Source organism: Microplitis demolitor, chromosome 9 (assembly GCF_026212275.2).
Source record: "Microplitis demolitor isolate Queensland-Clemson2020A chromosome 9, iyMicDemo2.1a, whole genome shotgun sequence".
NCBI classification, from domain to species: domain Eukaryota; kingdom Metazoa; phylum Arthropoda; class Insecta; order Hymenoptera; family Braconidae; genus Microplitis; species Microplitis demolitor.
In genome coordinates, this window is record NC_068553.1 from 2,356,342 (window position 1) to 2,376,270 (window position 19,929).

The window sequence follows — 19,929 nt, forward strand, 5'->3', positions numbered from 1 at the left end:
TTTATCGTCGATTTTCGGAGAGGCTTCTTAAAACATCGTAAGCCAACGAATTTTCATAAGAGACTCGAAAAAAAAAATAGTAAGTTTTTTTGGGTCACCCTAATGTATATACATTTATTTAAATGAAATATTTAAAAAGCAAATTTGAAATTTCCCGCGCATAACAAACTAACGCGCGCAATTAAAAAATTTTTTTTCTCCCGCCAACAGAGACCTCAAGCACAAGAATACGTAACTAAAGTCTATTAAACATAATCACACATACATACACAACAAAATTACCTCCTCAACCAACATTCTCTCATATTTTTTACTCTCTCGATATGTCTAATTGTTGATATACAAATAACTCATATAAATAAAGTTTGTTACCAAATGTCACATCTTTATCCAAATAAAAAAATACCACATATTATTTAACAATTATCCAAAAACGTGTGTGTGAATAATAAGCGTATTTAAATTTAATTTTAAAAAAATTTTTTTTCACTCACATTAAATACAATAAATATTTCACCAACCAGCAGTACGACAATGTGATAACCTATAATTTGTATCAATTAAATCCACAATTATAAATTATTTATCTTTTTTTTTATAACAATGTAAGTATTTTTAATTATTTTATTAATAAAAATTCTAATAATAATAATTAAGAAAAAAAAAAACACTTTTTTTTTAACTTTTTTTTTCCTTTAATTTTTTTTTTATTCAAATTTATTTTAAAGATGTTTAGTATTGTACCTATAAAGCAAGAGTATTCAAGTGTTGAAGAAGAGAATCAAACGGCATCAAATGGTTTACAGAATAATCATCATCATCATCACCACCATCACCATCATCAAGAGTATCCCCTATTTACACACCAAGACGTCGAATACATGTATCGCCAATTACCACAATTTTGGAGTCAATCCCAAATGCAATCAGCGGCAGCTGCAGCAGGGCATATTGATGCATCTTTAAATAAATCAACCGGTCAACATAATTTGTTACAAGTATGTTTTATTATCAAGTACACATTTATTACTCGAGCGTGAATGTACCGGACGTGAGATAATTTATAAATTTTAAAAAATGCGCGCATTTTCTATTTATCTGAATACGCATTTTTTTATCTTTATTTTACTTACTAGGGTGGTTGTTAAAAAGCAAATTTTCTCAGGCGCCCCATAAAAAGATTCTTTTTAGTGAAAAAATACGTGGGGAATTTGGTTTTTTCTTTTTTAGTAAAAAAGAACATGCCTCAGGATGATCAAAAATTATTTTTGGATACAATCGCGGTTTTTTTTAAATATCTCATAAAATATGCAGATTAAAGAAAAAAATCATAGGAAAGATTTTGTAGGGAATTAAATTCTTGACAAAAAAGGTCATGTTCTTTTTTTTTATAAAATGTGTAATTATGAAGATATTTTAAAAAAACTATTTTTAATTTTGGCAGTTGAACATTTTAAGAATAAGATCTAAAAAATTTCTTTTTTAAATATCTCATGAAATATGCAGATTAAAGGAAAAAATCGTAGAAACAATTTTGTAAGGAATTAAATTCTTGACGAAAAAGGTCATGTTCATTTTTTTTATAAGATGTGTATTTATGAAGATATTTAAAAAAAATTTTTTTTAGATCTTGAATTGAGCTTTTTAAGGATTACGAATGTTGAAAACATTTTTTTTCAAATACATGGAAAGATAATTCTAGCAAAATTTACGAAGTTAATATTGTAATCGTAGACTAGACTTTCATTGACGTCAATTTTTAAATGTCTTATTTCAAAATTTACCATAGTCTTTCCCGGGTCAAAAAATTAGATCTGTTTTAAAATAACTGATAAATTCAAATATTTTTCCTTTAATTCAAGTTTATAAATCGTATTTTACATAGGAATTTAATCTGTTTTTGCCCGTACTATTCCTTATCTAGGCCAATATCAGGCTTATTTTCATATGATATTTAGTCTGTTTTAAATCGGGCTTAGACAAAAAATAGACTTTTTTATTGGAATTATTGGCCTGCGTTCAATTGTTTTTAAGGACAAAAACAGAATTTATTTACTATAATTTTTAGTCTGTTTTTAATCGCTTTTAGATCTAAAACAGAACTTTTTAATAATATAAATAATAATAATAATCTAGATTTAAAAATTTATTTTAATTTTCTTAATATTTGAAACACTAATGCGCTTCCGTAATAAGATGTCACAAGAATTTTGATGTTTTCTAATGCTAAAATATTTTCGATTTTATCCAGTAAATAAGAAAATTTTTTTTTACATTTCTAGAGTTATTTTATCACTTTTATTCAATGCTATAAATATTCAGTCAAGACAACTCAAAATTAAGCTGTCAAACTTTCATCAACTGCCGCCATTTTTAAACAAAAGATACTGAATAAATAGTAAACAAAACAATCAATTCTGTAACTTAATATTTTTTTTATAAATATTGCCCATAAATGAAAATTTTATAAGTTCATAATTTAATCTAGTTTTGTCCTTGCAAATTTTCAGAACTAAAATTTTTCAAAGTTCGAGAACAAATCTAGTTTGGTCTGCCCATAATGCAATTGTTTTTTAGAACAACAGGTAGAAAACATCTTAAAATTATTGTAAAAGATCAAAAACAGATCAAATAGTCTAAATAGACTAAAATCAGATCGAATTTTTCGACCCGGAATTGTTAAAATTACAATGTAGGTTTTATTATTTACTATTTAACATCGTAATTTAAATAATTACTATAGTAAATTTTGAAATAAGACATTTAAAAATTGACGCCAATGAAAGTCTAGTGCACGATTACGATGTTAACATTGTAAATTTTAGTAGAATTTTCTTTTCGTGTATTAAAAAACTATATCAAGTATTCCTGATTCAGATATCTAATTTGGAATGATTCAATCCATGTTAGTGTTTTCCTATGTATAGCCAATTGTACCAACTTTGAATTGTTTTGGATCGTGTTTGAATCATTCGAAATTAGATTTCTGAATCAGGGATTAATAATTGATATGTTACGAGTTACGAAGTTGTTTATATTTAAAAAAAAACTTTATTTTTAACATTCATAATTCTTTAAATGTTCAATTGATAAGATCTAAAAAACTTTTTTTAAAATATCTTCATACATATATATACTATATAGTTTATAAAAAAAATGAATATGACCATTTTTGTCAAGAATTAAATTTCCTACAAAATTGTTCGTATGAGTTTTTTCTGTAATCTGCATCATTTCATGAGATATTAAAAAAAAACGTGATGGTATTGAATAATAATCTTTGATCATCCTGAGGCACGTGTTCTTTTTACTTGAAAAGAAAATACCAAGTCCCCACGTACTATTTTTCTAAAAAGAAGCTTTTTATGGGGCGTTTGAGAAAATTTAATTTTTAACGACCACTCCAAAACATACAATTTATTTATTTACTCAAAAATTTAAAAAAATGTTATTTGTCAATTACATTCACACTCATATTTATGATACTGAAGTTGCCCGACATCTAATGACTTTTTGATTTTTTTCAAAAACGATTGATTATAAAAAAAAATATTTTTAAAAATGCACCTGTAGCTTTTTTCATTTTCCACATGTGCATATTTTCAGTTTTTTTTTTTTTTATTGATTTGTTGATGAAGAAACCAAAAATTGTTGTCTGCTAACTTTAGGATCATTAATATTTTATTTATTCAGAGGGTATTTTTTAAATCTATTTCTATTGTCATGCTGGTTTGTGATCAATAAGAAAAATAATTATTTTATTTTAATTATTTGGAGGTTAAATGGATCATTTGTTTTTTTTATATTTTTTGCGGGAAAATTTTAAGTAATTTAGTAGAAATTCATATTGGAGGGAAATTTAATTTTGTTAATTTTTTTTTAGATCTCAGGTAATTCATTTAGATCTATGTCGATTTCTATGAATTTATATCGATCTATTAGAGACCCTGTGTTTGACCATGACCCAGTTTCTGACCTTTTCAACTTTTTTCTAACTTACTTAAAAAACTATAACTTTAATAAGAAAACCCATTTTTTCTTAATTTATAGTAATCTATTCTGAGCCTAATTAATGGCAATTTAAAAAACATCGAAATTATAAACTGAATAAAAAAAAATGTTTTAGTCGTAGGTGGCTAAGGAAGCCATTTTTTCAGTGTAGTCTAAACAATTGACGTTGGAAGGTGCGACATACAGGTATCAATTATTAAAATACATACAGGTATCAATTATTATAATACAGGTATCAATTGACATTTAATATTTATTTTTTATAAATAAAAGGTCATATTTAGATCTTGAAAATATCTTTTTGGAGTGATATAATAGAGGAAAAAAAAAATGAACCAGAGTGGCTTAACAAATGATTTTAATTTTTTCATTTCTGCAGTGTTTTATACTATGACTATCTATTTATATTTTAAATATTAAAAAAAAATATTAATTTGTTATAATAAATATGTAATTTATTTATCTGAACAATAATTTTAGTTTATTAAAACTTAGTAAGTACTTCATAATCATGGTTTAATGTGAGGGCCAGAAACCAGGCCACTGTGAGGGTCAGAAAGTGCGACCTGAAGAATTCTGACGGTCAGAAACTGGGCCTCTGAGAGTCAATTTTTACAACGTCAATTTAAATTATTAATTCAATTCAAATAATTATTTTACGCACATGACTTGAGTTGATAAAAATTTTTTTTTCTCATTAAGTTAAATCTTACATTAACTATTACGGTATAACCTCAACCGGCACTCTTAAAAGGTCAGAAACTGGGCCCCTTACCTTAGATCTACTAAAATATATATGCATTTATTTACGACTATAAAGATTCACTAACATCTACATAAATTTATTTAAATTTATGCCAATTTATTTAGATTTATGTAGATCTACTAAGATCTATATGCGTTAATTAACATGGTGGCCACAATTTGGGAAAATCTGGAAAACCTGAAAATGTGAGGGAATTATAAGTATGCTGAAAATTTCAGGGAAAAGTCAGTGGATTTCGTCACAAAGCTGGAAAAAGTTTTACTTATTTTTTGACTGAAATCCGATAAATTTTTTTTTCTGTCGAAACTGTTCAAAAAGTGGCGCAGCGCGAATACGATTGTAAGATCATCTTGAAAAAAAATTAGTAGAAATTGATTCTAATAGCGAAAAATGAAGCAGTTAGAATCAAAAAGGCTGTTAAAAAAAAAGTCTTAATAGAAATCAAACGTCAGGATCTTCAAGCTATTAACATGCATATTGACAAGTTAAAAAAGCAAAAACATTAAAAATATACATAAGTATTGAACTAATAAGTTTCACTATATTTATTATTCGCGTACTTGATTAATATTTTATTAATATTCTATAAAACGTTCTTATTTATTAAATTTATCCTAGTGAAAATGAAAAGTTTATTTATATTTTATTATAGAGTAAGTTATATAAAATCATAAATTTAAAATAAAAAATAAAAAATTATTCATTTAATAAATAAAAAAAAATTATGAACATTGACAAATAATTAAATAAAGTTTCATATAAAGGCAATGATTGATTGTTTATCGAACAGACTTATATTATTTTATGTTTGATTAAATAAATATTTCCAAAGATTTAATATTACTATATGGTCAGGGAATTTTTTAATTATTTGACTAGAATACCTGGAAAAGTCAGGGAATTTCAGTTTCAATAATCTGTGGTCACCATGAGTTGATATTTAGTTATTTAGAAGGTATTTCTTCAATTTTTTTTATAATTATCTTATTTAAATTCTTTGGAGGTTAGATAATTTTTCTTTTTTTCATATTTTTTCTGGGAAATTTTTAAATAATTTAGTGAGGATTTATATCAGAGAGAATTCTAGTTTTCTTTCGATAGATGGGAATTTAATAAGATCTATTTAGATTAAAATGAAGTTTTTTGTTTATTCAAGTCTGTAGATCTTTTTGGATTTATGCGGATCTTTTGAAATGTAAATTTATTAAGATCTAAGTAATTTGTATGGATCAGTTTAGATCTAGGTAAATTTATATGGATGTATGGAGATCTATTTAAATTTACGTTAATATATATCGCGTTACTAAAACCATAAGGGCGTATCTCAAAATATACGCCCTTTTGGTTCTGCAGAACCAAAAGGGCGTATAAAAAAACTTTTTTGCTTCAATCAATGTAAAAATGTTGACAACATTAAAATCTATTGAAAAAACGAAAGAAATTTTTTTTTTGTTTTACGCCTTTTTGGTTTTAAGAAAAAATTTTTTTAAAATCATAAGGGCGTATCCTGTTTTTTCGATTTATTATCAATTATAGGTAAGAGTAAGAAAAAAAATTGCCAGCTTAATAAAAATTATCACTCCACAATTTAATTTATATGAACAAATATTTATTTAAGTGAAAAAACAAATAAAAAATAGAGAAAAAATAAATTCATCAGGGTATTAGTCCTATACCATCTCCATCGTCAGAATCATCTGTAGCTAAGAGTATGAAAAAAATTTTTTAAAATTTTTTTTAGAACATAACTTGACAATAATAAAAAAATTTATAAACTATTACCATCGCTGAAAATTAATCTTTAATAATATTGATAATATTTTTGTGGGACGGTGCCTGATGCACAAAAATGATTTAGGTCATTAAACTTGCTTTGATATATTGGTATTTTAGAACCATAACAATTCTCAAGAACAACGGTAATTGATTTTTGAAAATAAAAAGCAAAAAAAAAAAACAGGAAACAGAAAATGAAACTTTGATTGAAAAATGAAAAAATGCACCTTTGAAAAATTGAACAATCTAAATGTGCATTTTTTTAATTTGATTAAATTAAATTTCACAGCACTCATAGAATTTAGAATTTTTTCGTTCCCGAATTATGCATATTTTTTACATTAATTGTTGAATTAAAAAAATTGTGACAAACTTAAGATTCGATCAAAATTAAATAAAGAAATTTGGTTTTTTATTCAAATAAATATTTGTTCAGATAAATTAAGTTGTGGAGTGATAATTCTTATTACCCTTGCAATTTTTTTGCTTACTCTGACCTATAATTAATAATAAACCGAAAAAATAGGATACGCCCTTATGACTTTAAAAAAATTTTTGCTTAAAACCAAAAGGGCATAAAACAAAAAAATTTTTTTTTTCGTTTTTTCCATAGATTTTAATGTTTTCAATATTTTTACATTGATTGGAGCAAAAAAAAAAAATTTTATACGCCCTTTTGGTTCTGCAGAACCAAAAGGGCGTATATTTTGAGATACGCCCTTTTGGTTTTAGTAACGCGATATTTAGATCTAAGTAATTCTATAAAGATCTATATCGATCATTTTAAATTTATGTGAATCTAATAAGATATGAGTGAATATCTTTAGATTTATATAGACCTAAGATTTGTGTGAATTTACTTTGAACTTAGTGGGTCGATTTAGATCTTCGTTAATTCATTTAGATCTTAATTTAGATTTATTGCATTGTACGTGCATTGAGTTAAATCTATTTAGATCTATATGCATTTATTTAGATCTATGTAGATCTGTATAAATCTACTAAGATTCATATAGATCCGTTAAAATCTATAGATCCACTCAGATCTATATAAATTCACTAAGATCTAAATGCATTTATTTAGATGTTTATAGATCTACTACAATCTATATGAGCTTATTGAGATAAATCTATTAAGATCTATAAAAATTTAATTAGATCTTTATCGATCTAGATCAACATAGACCAAAATAGATTCTCATACATTTAAATAGATCGATTTATATATTCGTCTACTCTAACTCATTTATCTTGTTATTATTAAATCCGTATTGATCTATATTTATTACCTTATAGGATCTACAGAAATCTACGATCTATGTAGATCTTCGTATGCTAGCTCATTTTGTTCATTATTCCAATCCCATTGATCTGAATCTATCAACATTAATTTTACATTGATCTAAAAAAAAAATCAAATCAGATTTATATAGATCTCGATTATTCTTTCCCAGATCTTATTAATTCTCATAACAGTTTTTATAACAAAATTTAACGAAAAAATTAAAATTTATTAATCAGCGGCGTAATTTCCAAGTTTACTAATAGTTAAATTCTTTTTTTTTTTTTTTTATGACATTTATATTTTTATATTTTATGTCTTTTTTTTACTGTCCGATAAAAAAAATGTTATTTATTGGTGTCTTTTATTCAACAAATTATTTGTTTTTAAACCAACAATTTTGATAAAATAAATGGTAAACATTAATTTTTTTTTTGATTTCAAAATTAAAAAAAAATCCAGATTAATTTATTTATAAATCAGAATTTCGTAAGTAATCAAATAAAAAAAAAATTATCTTTTTTTTATTACATTTATTAGTATAGTTATTATACAAACGCAGGAAGTTTAACATTCAATTGAAAAAAAAAAAAAAAAAAAAAAAGTTATTTTAAAAATTCAAATAAAAAATTTTTCGAATTAAAAAAATTTCAGAATCTACAAGTCAATGAATTTACATGACAATTTTTCATTAAATCAAAACTAAAAAATTTTTTTTTTTGGCATTTAAAAACTAAAATAAAATTTTTCAGAATAAAATATCCTATGAAAACTCAAAAAAAACTAAACGTTATTTTTCATATGATTTGTTTACTGAACGTTTAAAAAAAATTATACTTTTTTTTTACATTCATAAATTAATTATTTATCCAAACGCAAAAATTTAGCATTCGAATTAGAAAAAAAAAAAAAAATACAAAACTACCGATTTTCAAAATTCAAATAAATTATTTTTTGCTACTCAAAGCTTGTCTTTGATTGGTTAAAAATGACATTACAAAGAATAAATATCGCGAAGAATATCCACATTGTTCGTGAAAAATATGACAAATGTACACTTTATATATATTAAGGTGATTCCAAAAAACCGACTATTTTTTTTTTTTTCGATCAAATATTCAAATATTTAAACGGCGCTCAAGAATTTTGAATATTAACTGATAATACGTGACTAATACTTTGAATTAGTTTTTATATTTTTTTATAACTCAATCATCGCCATTCCACTAACATATAATTTTTTCATAGCCCAAAATATTCTAGACGGTCTTAAACTATAAAATTTGTTAAGTTTTGAATAAGCGAAAAAACCTAAAAATTGAAAAAAAAAAAAAAAAAAAACCATCTGGCCTTACCCGGAATGGAAAGGTAAATTTCTTATATAAATACAATAAACCTACAATAGTGTAATTAATACTTATATTGTAAGCTTAAATATGAATTTCAAGGAAATAAGTTATGCCTTATCAATTAGAAGTTATTAGAAGACTAAGCTGCAAAACTAAGTTTTTTTATTTTTTGTGAAATTTTCGATATCATCAAATTGTTAGAGAAGATGTTTCAAAAAATCTAGTATTACAGTGAAAATTGAAGCTAATTGTTCAAATTTTAAGATACTTTTTACAGAATTGCGTTATTATTTTCGGTTCAAAAGTTATTTTAGGATAAAGCCAGAAAGTTCATTTTTATGAAAATCAAAAAAAATTTCAAACACCCACAACTTCCAAACTAATCGACCGATTGGGCTTATTTTATCTTCGAACTTGATCGAGGTAATCGTCCACTAAATAAGTGTATAAAATTTCATTAAGATCCGTTAAAAATTGCGGGCGCTATCGTGAAGATAAGGCGCGTTATATTGTATATATATTAGGGTGCTTCGTTTCTGGCGAAAGTATTTTTTTTGTTGCTCATCAAGCAAAATATTGTTTTTTATGCTAAAACAAAAATTTCTGCCAAGTTTGAGCTCTTAATTCCAATCCTAAGTACTTTCCATTTGATTTCCAAGGTATCTCACTTAAAATACACGTAAATTAAATTACTTTTTTTTCAACTTTTTAATACTCAGCTGCGTTTCATGATATCGACGCGGTTTTGGTCACAAATTGTAGGGCATTTAGTGTTCTTCAAAAGTGCCCATAGTAACTTAGCTGTAATTCCAGCTGTTTCACTGATGTCCGGTGAGGAAGTCATTTTTCGTATCAAATTGACCTTTATTGGCTTGTAGAATGTAAGCCAATGAATGCACACCAAAAATGTAAATGGGAATTTTATAGGAAATTTTATTTCCTTCAAAAAAAGCTCTATGAGTCAAGTCGCTAAAGTCCATAGTAGCCGATTTATAGGAATTTTAATAATTTAAAAAATAAAATAGCAATTTTCATTTTTTTTTTTAATATTATATTTTTTAAATTACTAAAACTCCTATAACTCAGAAACTATGGACTTTAGCGACTTGACTCATAGGGCTTTTTTTGAAGGGAATAAAATTTCCTATAAAATTCCCCTTTACATTTTTGGTGTGCATCCATTGGTTTACGTTCTGCAAGCCGATAAAGGTCAATTTGATTCGAAAAATGGCTTCCTCAGCGGACATCAGTGAAACAGCTGGAATTACAGCTAAGTTACTATGGGCACTTTTGAAGAACACTAAATGTCCTACAATTTGTGACCAAAACCGCGTCGATATCATAAAACGCAGCTGAGTATTAGAAAGTTGAAAAAAAAGTAATTTTATTTACGTGTATTTTAAGTGAGAAACCTTGGGAATCAAATGGAAAGTACTTAGGATTGGAATTAAGAGCTCAAACTTGGCAGAAATTTTTGTTTTAGCATAAAAAACAATATTTTGCTTGATGAGCAACAAAAAAAATACTTTCGCCAGAAACGGAGCACCCTAATATATATATATGTATATACATACATACATATATAAACTTTTGAGCGAATGGTATTTTCCGACTCTACGAGGTAAAATAAGACATATGGTGACAAAATTCTGTGATAATCATGAGACCCATTGCAATAGGCCGATTTCTAAAGAAATCTACCTAAAAAGTATGTAAATAACTTATTATTTCTATTTCTCTGGTTATATTTTTATTCATTGTGATGCAAATTGATGCTGAAAAATAATCGAGAAGCTTTATTATTAATATTCAAGGGTCGCTCGAAAACGTCCAAAAGACAGCACTCGGAAACATTCAAAATTCTTGAGCGAGGTTTAAATATTTAAATTTTGGGCTTAAATTTTCAGCATAGTCATGATTTTACAAATATAAACTATTGCCGCCACGAGAAAGAAAAAATTTGAAATAAAAAAATTCAAGTTTCGATCATTTTAGATATTTTCAAAATTCGTGAACGACCTCCTGAAAATTTTTTATCGAGCTGATTTTTCTCAAGTTAGGATAACAGAAAGTCTCAGGCTATAGAAAATCATCTTACTGTATTTAGTTATAATGTGCAATTCACTATATAGACCTTGACTCAAAACTATAATTATTTTTAGCTGAGAATCAATATTTTGAAAATAATATTAAATTATCATTAAAATCAATTAAATTATGTTCAATTGTTACTATTATCATTTAACAATCTTTTGCATCAGAAATAATACAAGAATTTTTTATTAATAGGGTTGAATATTATTTTAGGTTAGTTAAAAGATTAAATTTAATGTAGTGTTCTTTTTTATCAATGAAAGACATCCTTTCTTACCATTCGATGCAAAAACTCTTGTAACGGAATGAGTAGGAAGGGCTTTCGACACTCGTGTGTTGGCAACACTCAGCTAACGGCTTGTGAACCAATCACACTCATTTTCGAAAGCACCTTCCATTCACTGCGTTAATATACTATTTAAAATTAAAAAAAAATATTGAAAAAAATTTAATAATTTACAGACCAATAAATTTGCATGACAATATTTCATTAATTCAAAAATGAATTAACTTTTTGTTTTTGTAAGAACAAATGAAATTTCAAAAAACTAAAAAAAAAGTCCTCTGAATGAAAATAATAATAAAAATGATTCCCAAATTGAATTTAAAAAAAACAATTAAAATTTCTAGCATTCCGAAAGATTACCCGGACCATCATATATTCACCAGGAGACTGTTTACAGCCAAGACCCCAAGCCACCACGTGAGCATCCATCATGTCTGCCATCATCAGAAAGCTCCCAAATATTGTTATCGCCCCCGCCGATACCCGCGCATTCCATGGCCAATCACACAATAGCATTCATGCGTACTCAGACATTTCCCGTTCGTCACAACGGACCTGGTAGGCCACCAAAAAATTCGCTTATAATCCCAACACTGACCCCACTTGGCTCAACATTTACACGACCAGGACATCTGGGTAACACATCAGCACCTGGTACAGCATCTAGCCCATCAACAACAACCGGTACATCAACAATCGATACCACAACAACATTAGAGGCGTCCAGTTCACGTAATTCCGATACATCAACACCTGGACTACCTGGTACACCTGGACCAGGTCTACCAGGGACACCAGGACCCACTGGACCAAACGGTCCTGGTCCTGGTAATGGTAACGGTGGTAGTAGTGGTGGTCCCGGTTCAACTAACAATTCATCAACATCAAATTCACCAGCCAAAATAAAACCTAAATGTCAATGTGAAGTTTGTTTTAAAGAATTTGGTCATAAAAGTAATTTATTTATTCATATGCGTACACATAATGGTGAGCGTCCATATAAATGTAATCAATGTGATAAATGTTTTACACACAGTGGTAATTTAGCGATTCATATGCGTACACATTCTGGTGAACGTCCATATGCATGCCAAATTTGCGGTAAAATGTTCAGTCATTCGGGTAATTTATCAACGCATTTACGTACACATTCTGGTGTTAAACCATACAAATGTAATGTTTGTAGTAAAGAATTTCGTCATAGTGGGAATTTATCAATACATGAACGTATACACTCGGGTATTAAACCATTTCAGTGTAAAATATGTGGAAAAGAATTTTATCACAGTGGTAATTTAACGACGCATATGAAAAAACATCCAATGGATAAGGATAGTATGGTAGGATCTGTTGGTGGTAGAGGACATGGTCATCCGATAGTTGTTGATGATCAACAAGTTGAGGTACAGATTGATGGTACGAGTCAGATGGACTCTGTCATGGACACAACAATGGATGAAGAAGAAAGATTGGACCCTAGTGCTGCTTGTTCTGCTGAAATTTCTGAAGCAGATGACCATGAGGCTGAGCGTGTATTTGAACCGTCTAGTTAATGGCAATAATTATTTTTAAAATAATTTAAAGTTTAAATATAACGATAACAAACAGACAGACAACTAAAAATATTAAGCCAATAAATTATTTTTTAATAATTATCAACTATTAATTATTAATGTAATTACAGTTACTTTTTTTCTATGGCAACGGTTGCTAAGGAAATATTTACCTGATTTTTAGGTTTTTAGTTTTATTTATTCGTAAGATGGAATGAAGTTCCTTGTATTGAATATTTTAAAATGGAAACTTTGTTTTTTGAGATAGGAATCGTATTAAAAGCAACAATTTTTAGAATACTGAGATAAATTTTTCATGGATTTTGTTGCTGGTTATTCGTAAGATGGAATGAAGTTTCCTATGGAAGCGAAAATTTTGATTTTTTTAGAAACAAAGTATAAAAATTATTCAATTGTACAAGAACTAGAGACATAGCAAAACGGTTGCTAAAAATTTTTTTATCTCATTTTAGTTTTCAATTCGGCTGATTCGTAAGATGGAATGAAGTTTTCTGTATTGAATAGTCAGAAATAAAAACTTTCTATTTCGAAATAAAAATAAGGTTACTAGCAACAATTTTATAGTTACTGGAAAATTTTTTAGAGATTTTGTTTCTGTCTATTAGTAAGATGGAATGAAGTTTCCTATAAAAGTGAAAATTTTGATTTTTTTAGAAACAAAGTATAAAAATTATTCAATTGAACAAAATCTATAGACATAGCAACGGTTGCTAAACGTTTTTGTATCTCATTTTAGTTTTCAATTCTGCTGATTCGTAAGATGGAATGAAGTTTTCTGTATTGAATAGCCAGAAATGAAAACTATATTTTGAGATAAAAATTAGGTTACTAGCAACAATTTTAAGGTTACTGAAAAAATTTTTAGAGATTTTGTTTCTGTCTATTAGTAAGATGGAATAAAGCTTCCTATGAAAGTGAAAATTTTGATTTTTTTAGGCACAAACTTAAAAATTATTCAATTGAACAAAACTGAAGGTATAGCAACGGTTGCTGAAAAAAATTATATCTGATTTTTATAGTTTTCAATTCTATTGATTCGTAAGATGGAATGAGGTTTCCTATGGAATCAAAAATTAAAAATTTATCAGGAATGATATATAAAAATAATTAAATTAGGTAACAGAGCCCATAAGAACTTGAATCTATTCGTAAGATGGAATGAAGTTTTTTGTACCAATTATTCAAAAAATGAAAACTAAAAATTTGAAAAACGGTAAGAAATCATGACCCATAGCAACCGTTTTGGCTAAAACAGTTGCTATAAAATAATTATCTTTCTCCATTTTTAAGATGGAATGAAGTTTCCTATGAAATCGAATATTGGAAACTTTTCAGGAATAAAAATTTAAAAATGATAAAAATCAGATCTTAGCAACCGTTTTTTTATTATAACAGTTGCTAGGGAAGTATTTTCCTACTTTTTTATAGTTTTCAACTGTCAATTTTCAAGATGGAACGAAGTTTCCTGGGAACCTAAAAAGTACCCAATATTTTCGAAGTTATAAATACAAAAATGAAATAAATCGGGTACCCATAACAACGATTTAATTACAAAAATTAAATAAAATTTTCTAAGCTTTTTATTAAAGCAATATTCGAATTTTTTCAATTTTTATTTATTTTCAAATCCATTATTAAATTTTTTAATAAATTGCAAAAAAATAGAAATTTTTAATTTTTACCGCAGACAATTATATTGAAGTAAGAAATTCGCTAATTTTTTAAATCTTCTCTTGTATAATAAAAAATTGAAAATTTCAAAATTTTAATTCAAGAATATTAGTCCTCATTTATTTCATTATTATAACATTATTTTAAATAAATTATAAAAAACATTCAAACACATTTTAGGTTAATTTTAAATCTTGACAAAATTTGTTGCAGAATTTTATCCGCCATCTTTATAAAAAATAGGGTTAACTAAACCATTTTAAAAAATTGATTATGAAAACTATAAAAGTCTTAAGCAACCGTTTTCATTGCAACTGTTACTAAAAAAAAAAAAAAAAGTATTTCTTCAGTAACTGTTGCTAAAATTAATTCTATTGTAATTATTTCTATTAAAAAAAAAAAAAAGTTTCCACAGCAATCGTTGCTAAGGAAGTGCTTCCATAGCAACTATAGTTATTTTAAAATAAGCCGGGCTTGTTGGTACTCATTTTAAAGGAAATGATATTTCCTCAACTTATATAAATCTATAAATATAAATATAAATCATTTTTATAATCATTGTTTTTAAAATTATGACGAAATTTAATTAATTATAAATTTAAACGTATATATAAGTTGAAAAAAAAAATAAATAATTATAACTGTATAAAATTTTCGTCTTTTAAAATGATTACCAATTTATAATACTACGATGTATCTGTTTGTTAGACACATCTATAAATGTGCTGCAATTATATTTATATTAATTTGTAATTGCTGTGAATAATAGTGATTTTTGTTAATCGCCTTAAAAAAAAGCAAAAGAAAAAAAAAACAAAAAAAAAAATGCATAAAAAACAAAAAAAAATAATTGATAAAATTCATGAATTAGTTGTACTATATTATATATATATATATATAAATATATATATATAAATATATATATAAATATATATATAAATATATATATATATATAAATATATATATTATAAATATATAAAGAAAAATATTTATGGTTTAAGGTTTTCAATATAATAATAATCATATTATAGAATCTCCAGATTTAATTAATATGTACTTAACAAAAAAAAAAAAAAAAAATTATAAAATTACTTTTTTTTTATTTCATTTAGAATATTTTGAATCGCAATTTGAATAAGATTTCAATTTTTTTTTTTTAATCGTGTTATAGACACGTGATTTTGAGAGAAAAAAAAATTAAGATATGATAAATATTTTTTAATTTAAAAATTTTATTTTTTAATTAATTTTTAAACGTATATATAGATATATTATTATAATATAAAATATAAATAATAAAAAAAAAATTTGCAATATAAATTTATGATATTAATAATAATGATAATTAATTTACATTTTATGAATATAATTTTACGGATAATTATGAGACAATTTTTAACTTTTGTGTTGCCTTAATATTAATAGAAATACCATTATTATATCCTTTTTAATTTCTCAAATATTAGAATGTTACTCTAAGAAAGAGTCAGAATTTTCAATTTTTAAGAATAGTTTCGAGTCTTATCAGTATCCCGGATAGCAAAATGACGTCTTGATGAGTTCTGAATGAGTTCTTATACATGATTTGGACGTCTTATCAACATTTTAAAGAAGTTCTTAAGGGGGTATTCTGATCTAGAAATTGGAAAAAATCGATTTTCTTTTTCGCATACTTTCAAAGTCTAGACCCTCAAAAATGTCCTCAAACAGATTTTTTAAAATTCGAATTATTTTCGGAGATACATAGGATTTTGTGACGCGGCATCTAAGCCGGCCGAGTGGAGCAAATCACACAATGAACGGCAGATGTTGCTGGATGACTTGAGAATTCGTTCTTTTTAAGAAGAAGGCCCTATGTATGGATCTGGGATCGACGATTAATCCAAAGTGAGTATTAAATATTATTATCTGAGTTATTTTACTGAAATTGTTTCTCAAACTTCAAACGTGTGTTTCTTAAAACAACTTTTTTGAGGTAGTTGACATGATATCTCAAGTTCTACCGTACCGATTCTTTCGAAATCTGGTGAAAATCTTTTTTATATATTTCTCTACCCACCTACCTTGAATTATGAAAAATTTTAATTTAAAGTATTTTTAAAAAATTCGAAAAGGTCATGAAAAGGGGGTAAAAAAAAATTTTTTCTTATGTAGACACCTTTTTATGAAAAAAATTTTTTTCTTGGGATAGGTCTATACGATAGCGACATCTTTACTAATGAAAAAGTTTTTAAATTCGATTGTTTTAAATCACTACAAAAGTTGAAATCATGTCAACCAGAGAGCACTTTTTTTTTTGAGCCCCCACTTCACCGACCTGCAATTTGAGGATTTTTTTAGTTTTAAAATTTTTTTATTTTTTTTTATATTCCTTAAATATCATTAAAAATCATATAAAAAATAGAGAGTTAAAATGTTCTTCATTTTTTTTTTATCCTTGTGTGACAAATGCCTAAAATTTAAGCCTCTAAACCAGAATACCCCCTTAAACTGCGTGAATGTCACTTCTATAATCCTATCATGAATTTCCTATACATTACGCACATATTGAGACAATATAACAAAATAGTCAGAACTTACCTTCTTTTTGACTTCCCGCTAAGAAATTGTAAATTTTCAAAAATTCGGGAAGTTATTGGTTTCACCCCGATTTTCGAAAATCGAGTTTTCATCAAATGTCGACGTTTTGAGGTCTTAGAAAGCTATTCCGACTATTTTCAGAATGTGTGTGTGTGTATGTGTGTATGTAAACTCTTTGTAACTTTTTAACTAATGAATCGATTTGAATGATTGAGGCGGCAATCGAAAGAGCTTGTTGGCTATCAACTTTCCGGAAAATTTTAGATCATTTAATCAAGTAGGCTCGAAAATATATGCGAATTATGAAAAAAAAAATTTTTTTTTTTAGTTTTTTAGTGATTTCTCAGAAACGACTCGAACGATCGACTTCACATTCTAATCAGCTCTAGAATTTGATAGAACGCGCTAATAGCCACCTTAGCCATCTCAATCAGTTAATTTGTTCGAGAGATATCGCGGGAGAAAGAAATGGTAAGAAACAGTTATTTGCAAATATCTTTGAAATGACATTACCAAATAATTCCAAAATCTGATCAGTTCTAGAACTCAATAAAATACGTCGATTGCCGCCTCAAGCATCAAAATCGGTTCATTCGTTCGCGGGATATCGTTGGAGAAAGAAATGGTGAAAAACGGTTTTTTCTAAATATTTTCAAAATGACTGACTCGATCGATTTCAAATTTTAATCAGCTCTAGAATTCAATAAAACGCGCCGATTACCACCTCAAACGTCAAAATCGATTGATTAGTTCAAAAGATATCGGCGTTGAAAAGTTAAACAAGTAACATTTTATGTTATTTTTTCTGGATAAATCATAATATAACGTACTAAAATGTGCCTGATATCATACCAACTCATCTTTTTTATGGTTTCTTTCGATCATATAATGTCATTAAACTTGGTTTTTAGTTTAAATCATATTATCAACAAAAAAATCGATAAAACGTAGTTTTTAATATTTTTATCGGATATTTCATATTTTATTGTTTCTTACATAAGTCAAAATTCATTTAAAACTTTATTTTGATCCCTGACATTGATTTCTGCCTCAATACACTTATTTTATTGAACATAATCAGGAATTAAATTTTAAAAACCGCTTCATTGATGATTTTCGATTCTTAAATTTTCAAACTTCAGCATAACAGGTAACTTGTTAGAGCTTGAAAAGATCGTAAAAAAACAATTGCATGTGATAGCATTTTCGAGCTCGAAGAGCTCGAAAATATATCTACACTAATGTTTTCGAGCTCTTTGAGGTCGAAAACAGCGGGAAGTTTTGGGGCTGGTCCGCAGGGCCAACCGACGCCCAGATTTTTTTTTTATTTTTCAATTTTCAACTTTCCTTAGTCGAAATTTCCAGCTCAATTTTTACAAGTCCTTCTAAAATTTTTTTTTTTTTTTTTATATTTAAAGTTATTTACAGTAATTTTTTTTTCGTTTTATCAAAGGAATATAAAATACATGCTTTTACCAAAAATCTTCATAATTCTGTCTTTCAAGAATCGTTTTTTTCATTGGCCTCATTTATTTAAACCCTAAAATGTTATTTTCTCGCATGCAAATTAATGAATTGAAATAAAATAATTTTTCATAAGTAAAGATTTATTTCTCCTTTTCTTAAAGCTATAATTTAAAACAAAAAAAATTTCAATTGATCAAAAAAAAAATGTTTAATAAAAATTTTTCTATCCAATTTTATTCCGTTATAATTTTTCAAAAATGTATTTATTTTTTTTTTTTTTCATTTTAATTTTTTGAATTTTTTCGTTGCATTATTTTTTATCACCCCCAAAAATTCAAATAAAAAAAATAAAAAATTTATCTCACAAATCCAAAATTTTTCTCAATTTAATTTTAATCCGTTATAATTTTTGAAAAATTTTTTTTTTCTAAAAAAAATTATTTTCCATTTTTTCTCATCCAATTATTTTCCTTTACTTCAAAAAACCTCAAATTTCAGTCACGATTCTAAACTTTTTAATTTCACATCCCCCCCCCCCCCCCCAAAAAAAAAAACGTCTAAATTTTTTTTTTAAATTTCTTTAACTTCTAAAAATACTTAACAACAGTATACATTAAAAATTAATACTTACTAGTTAAATATATAATACATACTTATGTAGAATGAAATTTCTTCCAAGAAAATATATAAAAAAAAAAAACAAAAAGTAATTCCATCATTTCAAAGATAGCCTTCAATAATTTTTAAAAACTATAAATAGATAGTTAGGAAAATAAAAATGATTAAAAAAGAAAACCGCGTATTAAATGTTTTATATTTTCATTTCCAACTACTGGCTATTTATAGCCATCGGTGAAATAGGTCTAGTATCGTGATTATAGAGTACGTATGCTGTTCAACAGGTGAATTAACAAGAAGAATCAGAAAGAAGACTATATATATATACATTAGTAAAAGCATATATATATAAATATGTGGTAAATGGATACAAGAAAGCAACCCAGGATCTCATCATTGAGTCAACTCACACGTTCGCATTAGAACGCGTTAGCAGAAGACGATAAAGTCCAAG

General features: G+C 26.4%; 1 protein-coding gene across 1 annotated transcript; it reads left to right on the forward strand.

Moving 5' to 3' along the window:
- Positions 1–262: 262 nt before the first annotated feature.
- On the forward strand, positions 263–13,748 carry LOC103577098 (protein glass). Its single transcript, XM_008557599.2, has 3 exons — positions 263–605; positions 729–998; positions 11,909–13,748. Exons 2-3 carry the CDS (start codon positions 729–731, stop codon positions 13,115–13,117), a joined length of 1,479 nt encoding a protein of 492 aa, XP_008555821.1. The 5' UTR covers positions 263–605; the 3' UTR covers positions 13,118–13,748.
- The last annotated feature ends 6,181 nt before the right edge of the window (positions 13,749–19,929 follow it).